The sequence below is a fragment of the Dendrobates tinctorius genome, unplaced genomic scaffold (genome assembly GCF_039654945.1).
Source record: "Dendrobates tinctorius isolate UK_male_01 unplaced genomic scaffold, ASM3965494v1 ptg000035l, whole genome shotgun sequence".
Taxonomy (NCBI): Eukaryota; Metazoa; Chordata; class Amphibia; order Anura; family Dendrobatidae; genus Dendrobates; species Dendrobates tinctorius.
In genome coordinates this window covers 31739120-31753887 of record NW_027361703.1, presented here as the reverse complement: position 1 = coordinate 31753887, position 14768 = coordinate 31739120, and the positions used below count along the sequence as shown (strand labels likewise).

Here is a 14768-nt window from a genome sequence, read left to right as displayed (position 1 = left end):
CGTCATTAATACGGGACAAGACCTCAAAAGGTCCAATATAGCGGGGACCCAGTTTATGGGAAGGGATCTTGAGGCGAATAAACTTGGAGGCCAGCCAAACTTTATCACCTGGGTGATATGGCGGGGCATCCAGGCGCCTTTTGTCTGTGTGTCTCTTAACCCTGTTACGAACCAACTCGAGAGCGGCCTTGGTCTCCTGCCAGATCCTGGAGAATTCACCGGTCAGAAGATCAGCCGCCGGTACACCCGAGGCAGGAGGAACCGGTAGAGGTACACCAGGATGTTGCCCGTAGACGACAAAGAAAGGGGACTTGCCAGAAGACTCACTGACATGGTTATTATAGGCAAACTCAGCCCACGGGAGTAATTCAGACCAGTCGTTCTGGTGGACATTAGAAAAATGCCGGAGGTAGTTCACCAAACTCTGATTCGTCCGTTCTGCCTGACCGTTGGACTGTGGATGGTAAGATGAGGAGAAGTCAAGAGTGACATCCATCGATCTGCATAGGGCTCTCCAGAAGCGAGAGGTGAATTGGACTCCTCTGTCTGAAACAATATGTTGGGGCAGTCCATGAAGACGGAAGATGTGCTGAACGAAAATCTTCGCCAAGGCTGGTGCCGATGGCAAGCCGGCAAGAGGTATGAAATGTGCCATCTTAGAGAACCTATCTACACCACTAGGACGACAGTACAGTTGGTAGACTGGGGCAGATCCGTAATAAAGTCCATGGCAATGTGTTGCCAAGGAGACGAGGGTACTGGAAGCGGGTGTAGAAGACCAGAAGGCAGCTGCCTAGGCACCTTGATCTTGGCACAGGAGAGGCAGGAGGCGACGAAATCCCGGACATCCTGGGGAAGAGTCGGCCACCAGTAGTAGCGGGACACCAGGAGAAGTGTCTTTTTAAGCCCGAGATGGCCAGCCAGCTTGGAAGCATGTCCCCTGTGTAGGATTCGTCTTCGGTCCCTCTCCGGCACAAAAGTCCTGCCAGGTGGACGTGAAAGGAGAGAAAGCGGTGCCACCGTGATGAGCATGGATGGATCCAAGATATGCACGAGTTCCTCTTCGACATCTGCGGAAAGAGAGGACCTGGACAAGGCGTCAGCTTTGAGGTTCTTGTTACCTGGACGAAAATGCAGATCAAAATCGAATCGACCGAAGAACAGAGACCACCTGGCCTGTCGTGGGTTGAGTCTCTGTGCAGACCGAATGTAAGCTAGATTTTTATGGTCTGTGAAGATTGTGAAGGGATGTACGGCGCCCTCCAATAAGTATCTCCACTCCTCTAGAGCTAACTTGATGGCAAGCAGTTCTCGGTCTCCGATGGAATAATTCCGCTCTGGGGTGGAGAAGGACTTGGAAAAGAAACCGCACGTAACAAGCCTACCAGAGGGAGACTTTTGAGATAAAACCGCTCCAGCTCCAGTTGCAGACGCATCCACTTCGAGGACGAACGGTTTGTTGACCTCAGGACGATGGAGTACGGGTGCTGTGGCAAATGCTCGTTTCAGAGACAGGAAGGCTTCCTCTGCTTCAGGGGTCCAGACGTGCGGCTTGGCTCCTTTACGGATCAAAGACGAGATAGAGCCAGCCAACGAGGAAAAATGAGGGATGAACTGCCGATAGTAATTTGGGAAGCCGAGAAATCGCTGAATGGCTTTCACCCCTTGGGGACGAGGCCAGTTAAGCACGGCAGACACCTTCTCCGGATCCATACGCAAGCCAGAGTCGGAGATGATATAGCCTAGAAATGGAAGGGAAGACTGTTCAAAGGCGCATTTCTCCAATTTGGCGTACAGGCGATTCTCCCTCAATCGGAACAGTACTCGGCGGACATCTCTTCTGTGGGTGGACAGATCGGGAGAGAAGACAAGGATATCGTCAAGATACACGACCACACAGGAGTACAGAAGGTCTCGGAAAATGCCGTTCACAAATTCCTGAAAGACTGCGGGAGCGTTGCACAACCCGAAGGGCATGACGAGATACTCGTAGTGTCCATCCCTGGTGTTGAAGGCGGTCTTCCATTCATCTCCGGAGCGAATACGGATGAGATTGTAGGCTCCACGGAGATCCAATTTAGAAAAGATTCGCGCCGCTCGTAGCTGGTCGAACAACTCGGGGATGAGAGGTAGAGGATATCTGTTCTTGATAGTAATCTCGTTAAGACCTCGATAGTCAATACAGGGGCGGAGAGACCCGTCCTTCTTCTTGACAAAAAAGAAGCCTGCTCCAGCGGGAGAAGATGACTTCCGGATGAAGCCTCTGGCCAGATTCTCCTGTACGTTTTCAGTCATGGCCTGGGACTCGAGTGGACTCAACGGATAGATTCGCCCCCGGGGTGGGGTCGAGCCGGGGACAAGCTCGATCGGGCAATCATAGTGCCGATGCGGTGGAAGAGTCTCCGCCTCCTTCTTATCAAAGACATCCGCAAAGGCCCAGTAGGCCGAGGGCAAATCCGCAGGGCCCGAGACAGGAGACGAGCATTTGAGGGGTTGTACTGGACGAAGACATCTAGTCTGGCAGAAGCGGCCCCAGCGAAGAATGTCTCCGGACCGCCAATCCAGGACAGGTTCATGCATCCTCAACCACGGAAGACCCAGGAGCAAGGTGTGGGATAGAGACGGCAGCACGAAGAAGGCTATTCTCTCACGGTGCAGGACCCCGATCTGTAATTCCAGCTCTTCAGTGACCAGTGCAAGGGAACGCCGTCGACTGAGGCTAACTGCCGGGGAACCTCCAAGGACCTGACAGGTATCCGCAATCTCTTCAGCGCCTCGAGTTGGATAAAATTTCCAGCAGCCCCTGAGTCAATATAGGCTATCTCCGAAAAACGTTTGGAACCCTGGATAAACAAAACAGGAAGGGTCAAGGGTAGAGAGGTATCAAAGACACCTAGGGAGGCCTCTCTTACCTGTCCTAGGCGGAGGAGTTTCCTGGCCTCACAGGGCAGGAATGCAGGAGATGGGAGGCGCTGCCACAATAGAGACAAAGACCATGAGTGAGTCTCTCCTGGCGGCGTAGCTCCGCGGGCCTGAGTCGGTCCACTTGCATGGGTTCAGGGGCTGACGCCGAGGTGGAAGGCCGCGAGCGGGGAGGACTGCGTGTCGGAGGAGAAAAACGAGTGGGCCTTCTCTCCCTGGCGACCTCGCGGGAACGCTCCTGGAAACGCAGATCAATTCGCGTTGCCAGCGAGATGAGATCCTCCAAAGACGTGGGCGTATCCCTGCCTGCCAACTCGTCTTTGATTCGAGCCAACAAGCCACGCCAAAAAGCCCCCACTAGAGCCTCGTTGTTCCATCCAAGCTCAGAGGACAACGTACGGAACTGGATGGCGTACTGTCCCACAGAGAGAGTACCCTGGCGAAGGCAAAATAAGGACTCGGTGGTGGAGACCAGACGGCCGGGCTCATCAAAGACCTTACGAAATGTCTCCAAGAAGGTCGCGAGCTGGGAGACTATCGGGTCATCACGCTCCCACAAGGGATTTACCCAAGCCAGTGCCTCACCCTCTAAGTGGGATATCATAAAAGCCACCTTGGCCCGGTCGGAGGGATACTGCAGGGGTGCCAACTCAAAATGCAACTGGCACTGGTTAATGAACCCCCGACAGAGTTTGGGATCTCCGCTATAGCGTGGGGGTTTAGCCAACCGGGGGGAAGAATGAGGAACTGCCACCGGCGCAGGGACAGCGGCCGCCGTCTGTAGAGCTAGTAAGCGGTTATCTACTGAGGCTATATAGTTCAAAATGTGGGCCTGGGTGTCGCGCTGCTGGGCAAGTTCTTGCTGCAAGCCAGAGATTTGGGAGGCAATCCCAGGATCGGAGGTTTGCAAAGAAGAAAGTCGGGACTCCATTGATTTGAGGAACAACATGATCCTCGCCTGATTCTCACGAAGGAACAAAAGTTCCTTTTGGGTTGGGGTACCAGTGGGATCCATCGCCTGATTATTCTGTGAGGTACTCCTGGGGTGGACCCGCTAGACCGTGGCAACGAACCTCCCGGGGGCGAGCTGACCAGGTGGACCACCCCCTATACAGGGAGTGTTTGGGGCAAGCCCGCGGGTAACTATTACCACGGCAGCTGGTACCCAGGGGATGTAAAGACAGACAGACAGGTAGACCCGACTTGGAGACACAGGACTGGCGGGCACGGTTTGGAGACACAGGACAGACGGGCACGGCTTGGAGACACAGAACAGGCGGGCACGGCTCGGAGACACAGGACAGACGGGCACGGCTTGGAGACACAGGACAGGCAGGAACAGCAGGCACGAACAGAAGGACACTGGTGCGGGAACAGAACTGGACGGGACACGACCACGGACCTCCCGAACCTAGGAGAGAGGACAATGGAAAAGGCAGATGAGCTACGGGCGAACAGGACGCAGGGGCGTACATAGAGAGCGGGCCAGAATCACTACCGAAGCGCAGTGATAATCAGGCACCGCCAGCAGGAAGAGGCGGCCTGATATAGGGGAAGTAGAAGGGCCTTCCGGGTCGTGACCTCTAGTGCAGGAGAAGAGGGCGCGCATCCTCAGGAGGAGGAGGAGGCGCGCGTGTGCCCGGGCATAGTGTGTGCGCATGCCCGCCGAGGAGGAGGGGCGGGAGCGCGCACCCGGCGCGGTCCAGAAGACCGGACGGACGCGATCGCCGGACGGAGGAGAGGAGCCGGGAGGGACCGCGGAGAAGCCCGCGGCAGCCGGCGCCGCGGCGAGGAGACCACCGGCGAGCGGGTAATCTGCGGTCGGGAGGAGGCGATGGAAGGAGTGCGCGGCAGCCGCCGCGTGACAGGACCTTTCATTATGTCACTAACCACCTGGCAACTGCCACCAGCCAATCATGCAGTTCCTATTGATGTTAATGGGGAAAGAAAATAAGCTTCCTGACGATGATTCACACCAGAGTTTGCAGAAGTATACATATACCTGTATGGACTATTGACAATGTCTGGGCATGCTCCTGATGAGGCAACAGGTGATGTCTTGGGAGATCTTCTCCCAGACCTAAATCAGGGCATAAGGCAGTTTATATATAGTCAGTGGCGCTAAGTCAGATGCACTGATGCATAGTGCCATATAGGTTCTCAGTTGAGGTCTGGAGAACGGGAAGGCCACTCTACGTTATCAATGTCTAACATATATGAACTGCCTACACACTCTGACCACATGAGGGAGAGTAAATGTCCTGCACAAGGAAGAATCCAGGGCCCACTGCACCAACACAGGGTCTCACAATGTCACTGAGGATTACATCTGGTATCTGGTTGCAGGCAGCATAAAATTCCCCATGGCATCTCCATAATCTTTCACAACAGTAACATGCACTCAGTGAACCTGCTAAAGACAATGGGGCACCAATGGCGGATTCGCTAATTTTGATGTTATTGGTGAAAGACAATCGAACTGCATGGTACTGAGCTGTGAGCACAATTCCCATTATATAACGTTAGTTCTCATGCTACCCTCATAGTGTCAATTTCTGTCAGTTTACACATAAACATGTACACCAGTATCCTGCTGGAGGTAATTTTGTACGGTTTTGGCAGTAGTCTCCTTGTTGAGTTGATTAACTTATACAGCCCTGCCTTGCTCCTCTTTCATAATGGTTCATTTCCTGGTATCTTCTCCATGCTCCAGCACATCTTGAGACAGTGCTGGGTGGCACAGGAAACCTTGCATTCGCACATCCCGATGCTTCTCACAAAATTTGAATATCATCAAAAAGTGAATGTATTTCAGTTCTTCAATACAAAAAGGGAAACTCATATTTTATAGAGTCATTACAAACAGAGTGATCTATTTCAAGTGTTTATTTCTGTTAATGTTGAGGATTATGGCTTACAGCCAATGAAAGCCCAAAAGTCATTACCTCAGTAAATTAGAATAATTAACAGAAACACCTGCAAAGACTTCCTAAATGCTTAAAAAGATCCCTTAGTGTGTTTCAGTAGTCTTCACAATCATGGGGAAGACTGCTGACTTGACTGATGTCCAGAAGGCAGTCATTGACATACTCCACAAGATGGGTAAGCCACAAAAGGTCAATGCTAAAGAAGCTGGCTGTTCACAGAGTTCTGTATCCAAGCATATTAATGGAAAGTTGAATGGAAGGAAAAAGTGTGATAGAAAAAGGTGCAGAAGCAACCGGGATAACCGCAGCCTTGAAAGGATTGTTACAAAAAGGCAATTCAAAAATTTGGGGGCGATTCACAAGGAGTGGACTGCTGCTGAAATCATTGCTTCAATAGACACCACACACAGACGTATCCAGGACATGGGCTACAAGTGTTGCATTCCTAGTGTCAAGCCACTAATGACCAATAGATAACACCAGAAGCGTCTTAGCTGGGCCAAGGAAAAAAAGAACTGGACTGTTGCTCAGTGGTCCAAGGTGTTGTTTTCAGATGAAAGTAAATTTTACATTTCATTTGGAAATCAAGGTCCCAGAGTCTGGAGGAAGAGTGGAGAGACAGACAATCCAAGCTGCTTGAGGTCTAATGTGAAGTTTCCACAATAAGTGATGGTTTGGGGAGCCATGTCATCTGCTGGTGAAGGTCCACTGCGTTTTATTAAGACCAAAGTCAGTGCAGCCGTCTACCAGGAAATTTTAGAGCACTTCATGCTTCCCTCTGCCGACAAGTTTTTTGGAGATGGAAATTTCATTCTCCAGCAGGAATTGGCACCTGTCCTCACTGCCAAAAGAACCAATACCTGGTTTAAAAACAACAGTATCACTGTGCTTGTTTGGCCAGCAAACTCACCTGACCTTAACCCCATAGAGAATCTATGCGGTATTGTCAAGAGGAAGATGAGAGACACCAGACTCAACAATACAGATGAGCTGAAGGCTGCTATCAAAGGAACCTGGGCTTCAATAACACCTCAGGAGTGCCACAGGCTGATCGCCTCCATGCCACATCATATTGTTGCAGTAATTGATGGAAAAGGAGCCAAGTACTGAGTGCATTTTACTGAGCATAAATTTCAGTAGGCCAACATTTTGGATTTTAAAATCATTTTTCAAGCTGGTGTTATGAAGTATTCTAATCTTCTGAGATAATGACTTTTGGGTTTTCATTGGCTCTAAGCCATAATCATCAACATCAACAGAAATAAACACTTGAAATAGATCACTCTGTGTGTAATGACTCTATATATGAGTTTCTCTTTTTGTATTGAAGAACTGAAATAAATTAACTTTTTGATGATATTCTAATTTTGTGAAGAGCACCTGTATTAATATGCTATATTGGAGGAGTTGGACTACCTGAGCAGCCTGATTGGGCTACAGGTATCACCTCTTTGAGTTTCTCTTGCTGCTACTTCTCCAACATACCTTGTGACTTGTAGTGGAAGTCAGGTGATTCTCCATCGTTTATGCTTCCTAAATGGTCACATTGGTATTTGTTAAATTAAATTGAGGTGAGATTATACTGTGATGCTTAAAGGGGTTGTCCATTACTTGAACAACCCCTTTTCAATTACTATGCAAATAATAACACCTATACTCACTTACAGTGCTGGTGCTGTTCTAACGGTCTAGACACTGGCTTTTCCGAGGCTCCAATGACACTGTTATGTCATGATGTCATGTAATCCTGGGGCCAATCAGCGGCTACTTCACTCCCCATCCAAATTAGTCATCCGGAGGAACTGAGAGAACAGCTGCAGCTTTCACTTACTCCGCATGTCAGTTACGTGTTCGCTGATTGGCTGCAGGGATCGCGTGACATAATAATGTGGACAACCCTTTTAAGATTCCCCTTCCTTTTTTTAAACAGTGTAAATTTCCCACTTCAGGGGAAATGTGGTGTAACATAGAAGACATGCAGATGAACAACAGTTATAAAGAACAAGGGCATAGTTATGGTTGTGTACCTCATTTAATTTACAAATGTAGCATTTGTTTTTAACCGCACTAATAAAAATGTGAACTATCCCATGTTGACCATAGTTAACTTGATAAAACAGAAGCCTTTTGATTTATCAAGTAGGGTGTTGATTTGCTATATAATGGTATGTTTGTCATGTTAGAATATGCTAGATCTGTATTCGAAAAGAGGAGAACATCATTCTGAAATGAATAAAAGTGTTGTAAAATTATAATACAAATAACTAAAAATCTATATATCATATTCCGTAGGCGAATGGTGTTACGGCTTAGCTACTCTGATGGCTAAAATGGCTCATGTCTGTGGCTACCTTGCTTCTTAATTACACAGTAACATTTCATACTCTATGACCACGTTCACACACTCAGTATTTGGTCAGTATTTCACTTAATATTTTTAAGCCAAAACCAGGAGTGGAATAATTAGAGGAAAAGTACAATAGAAACACGTCACCACTTCTATATTTATCACCCACTCCTGGTTTTGGCTTACAAATACTGAAGTGAAATACTGACCAAATACTGAATGTGTGAACGTGGTCTGATACATCGTACCTACAAATGAATATTATTCAGAGGGAAATCCAAAGCAAATAAGAAGGCTCATAATAGCAAAGGAACCAACAATACAAGAAGCAATGTGACTGATTATGATGGAAAATATCTCTGCTTTTCCTTTATGCCATTATCTTTCTCAGGCAATATTCTTGTAACACTCAACTGTAGATCATAAAAGTGGAACATAATCTCCAGACATGACTACATGCAATAAGCGACACCAACATTGGCATTTTGATTTAATGGGACATGAGTGCATTAGCTAGGATAGTCTGACTGCTGTGATTTTTAATGTAGTTTATCAGCAGCGAGGTCATTGACCCCACAGTTACGAAGGTCAGTGAGTATGCGCCGCAGCCGGAGAACTGGCTATATACAGAAGTTAAGGCAATCTGTAATTATATTTTCAGACTGTCAGATGAATCTCAGTACTAAATGGAAAATTGCTAAACTTAAGACAATGAAGTAGCCAAACCTATGAACATCCTACATGTAAATATTTAAGGGGAACTTGTCAGACCCCCAAAGCGACAGAAACCCACTATTAAGTTTATAAATATACTGATTGTAGTGTTATAATGAAGCTTTTAAAGTTACTATCTGCTCTGTGTTTTAGAAGAGCTCTTTATATGTGAAAATGAGCCAGGATAATTCCGACATAGCATCGCTTTCTGCAGACTAGTCCTGGATCGGTTCCTATTCTCACACCCCCTATGAGTGTGATTGACGTTTTTCCATGCACTCTACTTAGTAATAGCAGGACTGCCTAAAATATAAAATCTCCAGCATGCGTGCAACGTGCTGGCGCTCCTACCATGAAGCGGGTCGTGACTGAAATCTTTTCAGAGGTGAACACACCATTGGTGCAACTAATGGGCCCAAGAGGTAAGGGGACCACTTCAACCCTCAAAGCAGGTGGCATTGTGTTTTATGAAGAGCTATTGGACTGTGAAGAGCCCACAGGGGTCCTTTTTTGTCTGTGTCCCCTTCTGCATCCTTTATGCAATCCATTTCATGGTTGGACTGCTGGCACCTCACACGTGTTTTATACAAAGTCTACTAGCGATAATATATCTGTTCCTGACTCAACTGAGCTTAATAAAATAAAGGCAAAAACATACAGAAACATTATATCCTTAGATGAAAACTGCTTTATACAGCATTCGTAACATAATAATATAAGATCACTGAACCTTCAACATCATGCAATTATTGTATATAAATTCATTAAATTACAGGGAAATTGTATTTTTGCATTTTTTGTTTCAACAATAACTCCATTAACTAACCACTAACTTGTCAGTTCTGCAAAACAGGGTTATAAGCAGCAGATTTAAGTATATGGAATCATTTAATAGCATGCAAGGTACAAAACTGACAACTGCAAGAATATATAGTAGCAAGCAATACTGTGTCTTAAAATGAAAAGACAGTCCACTCACATCCTTTATCTTTGTGACTATGCTATTCCACGTACGGAGGCATTCCTTGTTCTGCGTGGCAACCTCCAGGAGACCCAAACTTCTCCTTAAGTCACAATCCTTAGTCCATGTAGTGTTTTTCCAAAGCAGAGACAGACACTGATAGAAGACACATAGTGCCACAAAAAGAGCTATAAATACAGGACTAGGGCAATACCTGCGTCTCCAGCCCATGTCCTCTACTCCACCACTTCTCTTAGACCTCTTTTAGACAACATAATGATGCAATCAAGCATGGGTCCCCATTATCAGCACCCGGCTTCCATCTTCCCTGCATGCTGTAGTATCCTTAAGCAGTCAGGCAGAAACTTGGCCCAGAGGAGGTTAACTTTTCTTAAAATATAAAGTATTCCAAACTCTTCCAACTTCATTAAGTTTTCATGGGACCTTTAAGTTCAGTGTCCTTTATCATCTCAAACTGGGAGGTTCAGAAGCTTCAGAAGTGTTTCACATCTGTATCCATATTACAGTAGGAGTAAAAATAGCTGAGCGTGGCAAAGTTTACTCTCTGTCTTCAGTTTAGTAGAAATGTTGCATTTACTTCCAAAGTCCTCTCTCTCCGCTAACAGGACATTCTCGTCTATCCCCTGATGGGTTGCTGATGTGCGCACTGCTCCAAACTAGCACAAACACTGCACATACACACATATCTCAGCTCTTGGACCACAGGCATCACAAATGAAAGACTTGCTTTCTTTTTGGGTGGGGTTGTCCCAGCACAGGAACTACAGGATAATAATAATAATGCAGTTTAGGGTTTATCCACAAGTCAGTGAGGAAAGAATTTGCTAACCAGTCGCAAACTTTCAAGCTTTAAATCGGGCATTGTTTTTATTATTATTCTACACCGAAATGAAATTGCATCCAGATGTTTCCAATAGAAGTGTGCATAGGCTGGCTGGAAAAAGGAGCTTTGTGTCTGGTTAATACAGCTGCCATTGCTGTTTGGATTACACATGCTGCACATTTTCTTGACATTTCCATTGTAAAGTTCTAGGAAGAAAGTTTCAGTTGTCATTATGCTGCTTACTGAATAAAGAATTATGTATACATGTAAATATTTTTGAAAATTGAATACAAACACACCTTTGATTAATTTAAGAAAGTGAATGAGGGTCTGTTAGCTCTCTTGATTTGTCTCTTCGTGAATAACGATGTATCCTTTCTGCAGTTCTGTCACATCCATGTTTGAACATACTTCTGCAACCCCAGCTCAACATTGACAGAATGTGGGAGATTAGTTACTGAGACTAGTTATCCCTTTCCTGTCCACCTGTGTTTTGCTGCAGTGAGCTGGTATGTGATTAGCTCTCTGCTGGGAGCCATGGGTAGTGATCCCTTATTTATAAACCCCAGCAAACAGTGTGCAATTTGTTTATCCTGTTGTCTGACCTTCTTTTGTATTTTGTCTACCAGCTTGTCTCCTGGTTTTGTCTCTGACGTGACTACTCAGTATCGACCCAGTGTTAAGACATCTCGTCTTTGGTTCGCTTTTTTGGCTGGCAGCCCTTCTGTGGAAGCAATCCAGTGAACCTTGTTGTAAGACCAGATCCCTCTACAGGGTTTTAAGTATAAGGCCGGGATCACACACAGCAAGATACGGCCGAGTCTCGCAGGTTAAAACCAAGCTCTGGCGCCGGCACTCCGGAGCGGAGCGTGCAGCCGCACAGCAATACATGGAGCTGCACGCTCCGCTCCGGAGTGCCGGCGCCAGAGCTTGGTTTTAACCTGCGAGACTCGGCCGCATCTTGCTGTGTGACTGCACATCATAAATGCTGTTGAATCTCTCTTTGTTGGTAGCGTATTCACACTCTGATTTAGGTTGCATACATTTTTGTATATTGGTGCATAGTTATCTATGTGTGACTCATACTGATTTTATGGTGTGTCCTTCTCATACATTGATTGTGTGGTCATATATGTTTAAGCCAACTATTTTTCTTATATAGCGCCTCTGTGAGTACCCTGTGTTATTTTCCACAGTCTCCATATTAAGGTGTGGCATTGTTCTGGGCTTCTTTGCACTAATTAGATGCAATTTTAATTGTTTTTATACGTTTGGATTTTGTCATGTATGTATTCTTGTTTGGTCATTAATAAAATTACAACAAAAATGTTTTCATATTATTGTATTTTTTGTGCAATTGAGGTGTTCCCTCTTTGTGGGTATGATCTTTCCTTTTTTTGCATTTATTGTCTCTAGCATACCCTGGTGAACCCTCTTGTTCTCTTAGAAATATTCCTGCCTACGATTTACTAGTGGTGCCCTCCACTCCCTTTATGCATGCTCTTAGATCAGGCAGGTCAGCCAGTGCTTTGCATTTTCTGTGTGAACATTATTATACCAAGCAGCCATTTCCTGATTGTAGGCTAGATGTCTCATCAGGTATTTTTGCACCTGTTCCATCTTATTGGGTCCGCTGCACCTTGTTAGTGCATTTGTTCTGTGGCCTGGGCAGGTAAGCATCTTTTGCCTGTGTGCTGGTTGTTACTGACACATAATGCCCAGTGAGGAAGAGGCCTTGGTCCGAGCCCCCTCTTTACCTGGACCTAGGGGCAGGATTCAGCCATTCACTCAGCAACTGTACGTGTATCCTCGGATGCACATTGAGTTGAAATCTATTGCCGTGCAGGACCCGCTTCCTGCACTGCAATAGTAGCCACCAGCCAGAGACCGGTGCACACGTTGCCAGCGTGTGATGTCACAGTCATGCGTCGGCATGTCCAAGCCTCAAATAGTTGAGGAAGAGGATGCTGCTGGACTGGTGACATATAAGGAGTAGGATGAAAAAATATGGGGGCAGGATGGAGATATATGTGTGGGCAGGAAGGAGACTTAAGGGGTTGTAGGATTGAGACACGTGGAAGGGAAAGATAGAGATGTATGGGGGGCAGGATGGAGACATATGGTGGCAGAATGGAGAGATATCAGACCAGGATAAGAGGACATATATGGGGCCAGGATGGGAGGACATATGGAGCCAGGATGGGAGAACATATGGGGTTAAGATGGAGACACATGGGGCCATGATAGTAGGACATAAGGAGGGCAGGATGGAGACATATGGGGTCATGAGGGGAGGACACATGGGAGCTGGATGGAGACACATGGGGCCAGGAATGAGACACATGGGGGATGTAGGATGTTATTACTGTAGTGGCTAATTAAGGGATATTATTACTGCTGTGATGTATTTTATTTTTGAGGACACTGTTTTCAGTGGTGGAAGAGGACTATTATTGTGCACTCTTTACTTCATCTGGTGTAGTGTAGAAGTTGAGTAAAAATTGGGGAATGTGCTCTAGATAACTGTTATTTTCTGCAGGCGAGTCCTGGCTTGAAGATGTGATGGCAATCTGTGCTGGATGAAGAAGCAAAGCAAAGATGAATATCTTCAACTAGAGATATCACTGTTAAGTCAGTGTGATACTTGTACACTTACACTATATAGTATATACAGAGCTCATGTGTATAATGTCACCATGATCTCTGTATTACCTGTACACTATATACTGAGCTCCTGTGTATTATGTCACTGGTGAGTCACTGTTACCTGTACACTGACACTATACACTGTATACTATGTACAGAGCTCCTGGGTATTATGGCACTTATGGTAATATTAGCATTTTTTTTAAATTAATGATCAGTATTGTAGTATTCAGTCACTATGTGGTGGCAATATGTGGTCTGGTCATGGTGTGGTGTTATTTGTCGCTGTATATGGTACTCAGTCACTATGTGGTGGTAATTTGTGGTCTGGCCATGGTGTGATGGTATTTGTTCCTTGTATGTGTTATAATTCGGTCACTCTGTGGTGGTAATTTGAGGCCCGCCCATGGTGTGACAGTATGTGTCCCTTGTATGTGGTATTATTGGCCATTTTTAAAAATGTATGTGGCATACAGTACCCTTAAACAAAAATAAAGAAAAATATACCTAAAAAGAGTAGTGGGTATTTTATCAAATATTTAATAGGTTAGAGTAGAGTTGGGCCCTGTCAGAAGAGTCTACCTTGTCATGGTGGTGGCTTAAAATAATATTTTAGCCAAAATGAAAGCTGATGGCTATGTATGTAATATAGTGTTTAATGGGAACTGTTAATGTGTGATTGGTGAGGACGTGGTGCAGAATTTTTCCAAGAGTGTGCAGTGGAACTGTGGAAGGTTCGCAGGGTGGAGATGGGGCTGGAGTAGAACATGGGCAGTCTCAAGGGGGCCTGAAAATTTTACTAACATGGAGCCCTGAAATTCCAGGAGGCAGCACTGGTGTACGCTGATAGGCTGCAGTGCTCACACACATAATACAGACCTGTATTCGCTGGTGCAGGAGATTAGTATATTTTTTATATTTTACTGTATTTGAGGAACTGGATCATTTAAGCCTGGGTTGTCCTGTTCTGGACAACACCTTTAAAGAGATTATCTGTTACTATTTTTTTTTTACTATAGGCATAAGTATTAACATACAGGTTGATACTGCCTACCTGCCTGCTGTCAATCTCCACCAGCACAGATCAGTCATAGACTGCTCTTGCCGGCGATTAAGCAGTATCTGCTGACGTCACATTGACAGAACAGGAGTTTATGCTCTCTTGATGATTCAGCTTCTCCATGTCAACAGTGAAGCTCTTGTTCATAGCTGCTCTGTTGATGGGCTTTTAATTGTACAGTTTTTTAGAGCTAAAAGGATTTGCTCTGAGGAAAGCTCTTTTCAAGGTCAATCTGCAAACCTTACCCGAAGATTTCAGAAAAGAGGCTACTGCAATAGACTAATCAGACAAGGCTATAAGAGGACTACTAAAATTACAAGAGATGAACTGTTGTATCCTAACAATAG

At 45.9% G+C, this 14768-nt stretch overlaps 1 protein-coding gene across 1 annotated transcript in view; it reads right to left on the bottom strand.

The window, feature by feature from the left end:
• The window catches only part of CPED1 (cadherin like and PC-esterase domain containing 1), a 600308-nt gene extending 589720 nt beyond the window's left edge, over positions 1-10588 (bottom strand). The window contains exon 1 of the mRNA XM_073573371.1: positions 9890-10588. Coding sequence (XP_073429472.1) covers positions 9890-10102 — 213 coding nt within the window. The 5' untranslated portion in view covers positions 10103-10588. The remainder of the gene's footprint in view (positions 1-9889) is intronic.
• Positions 10589-14768: the final 4180 nt, after the last annotated feature.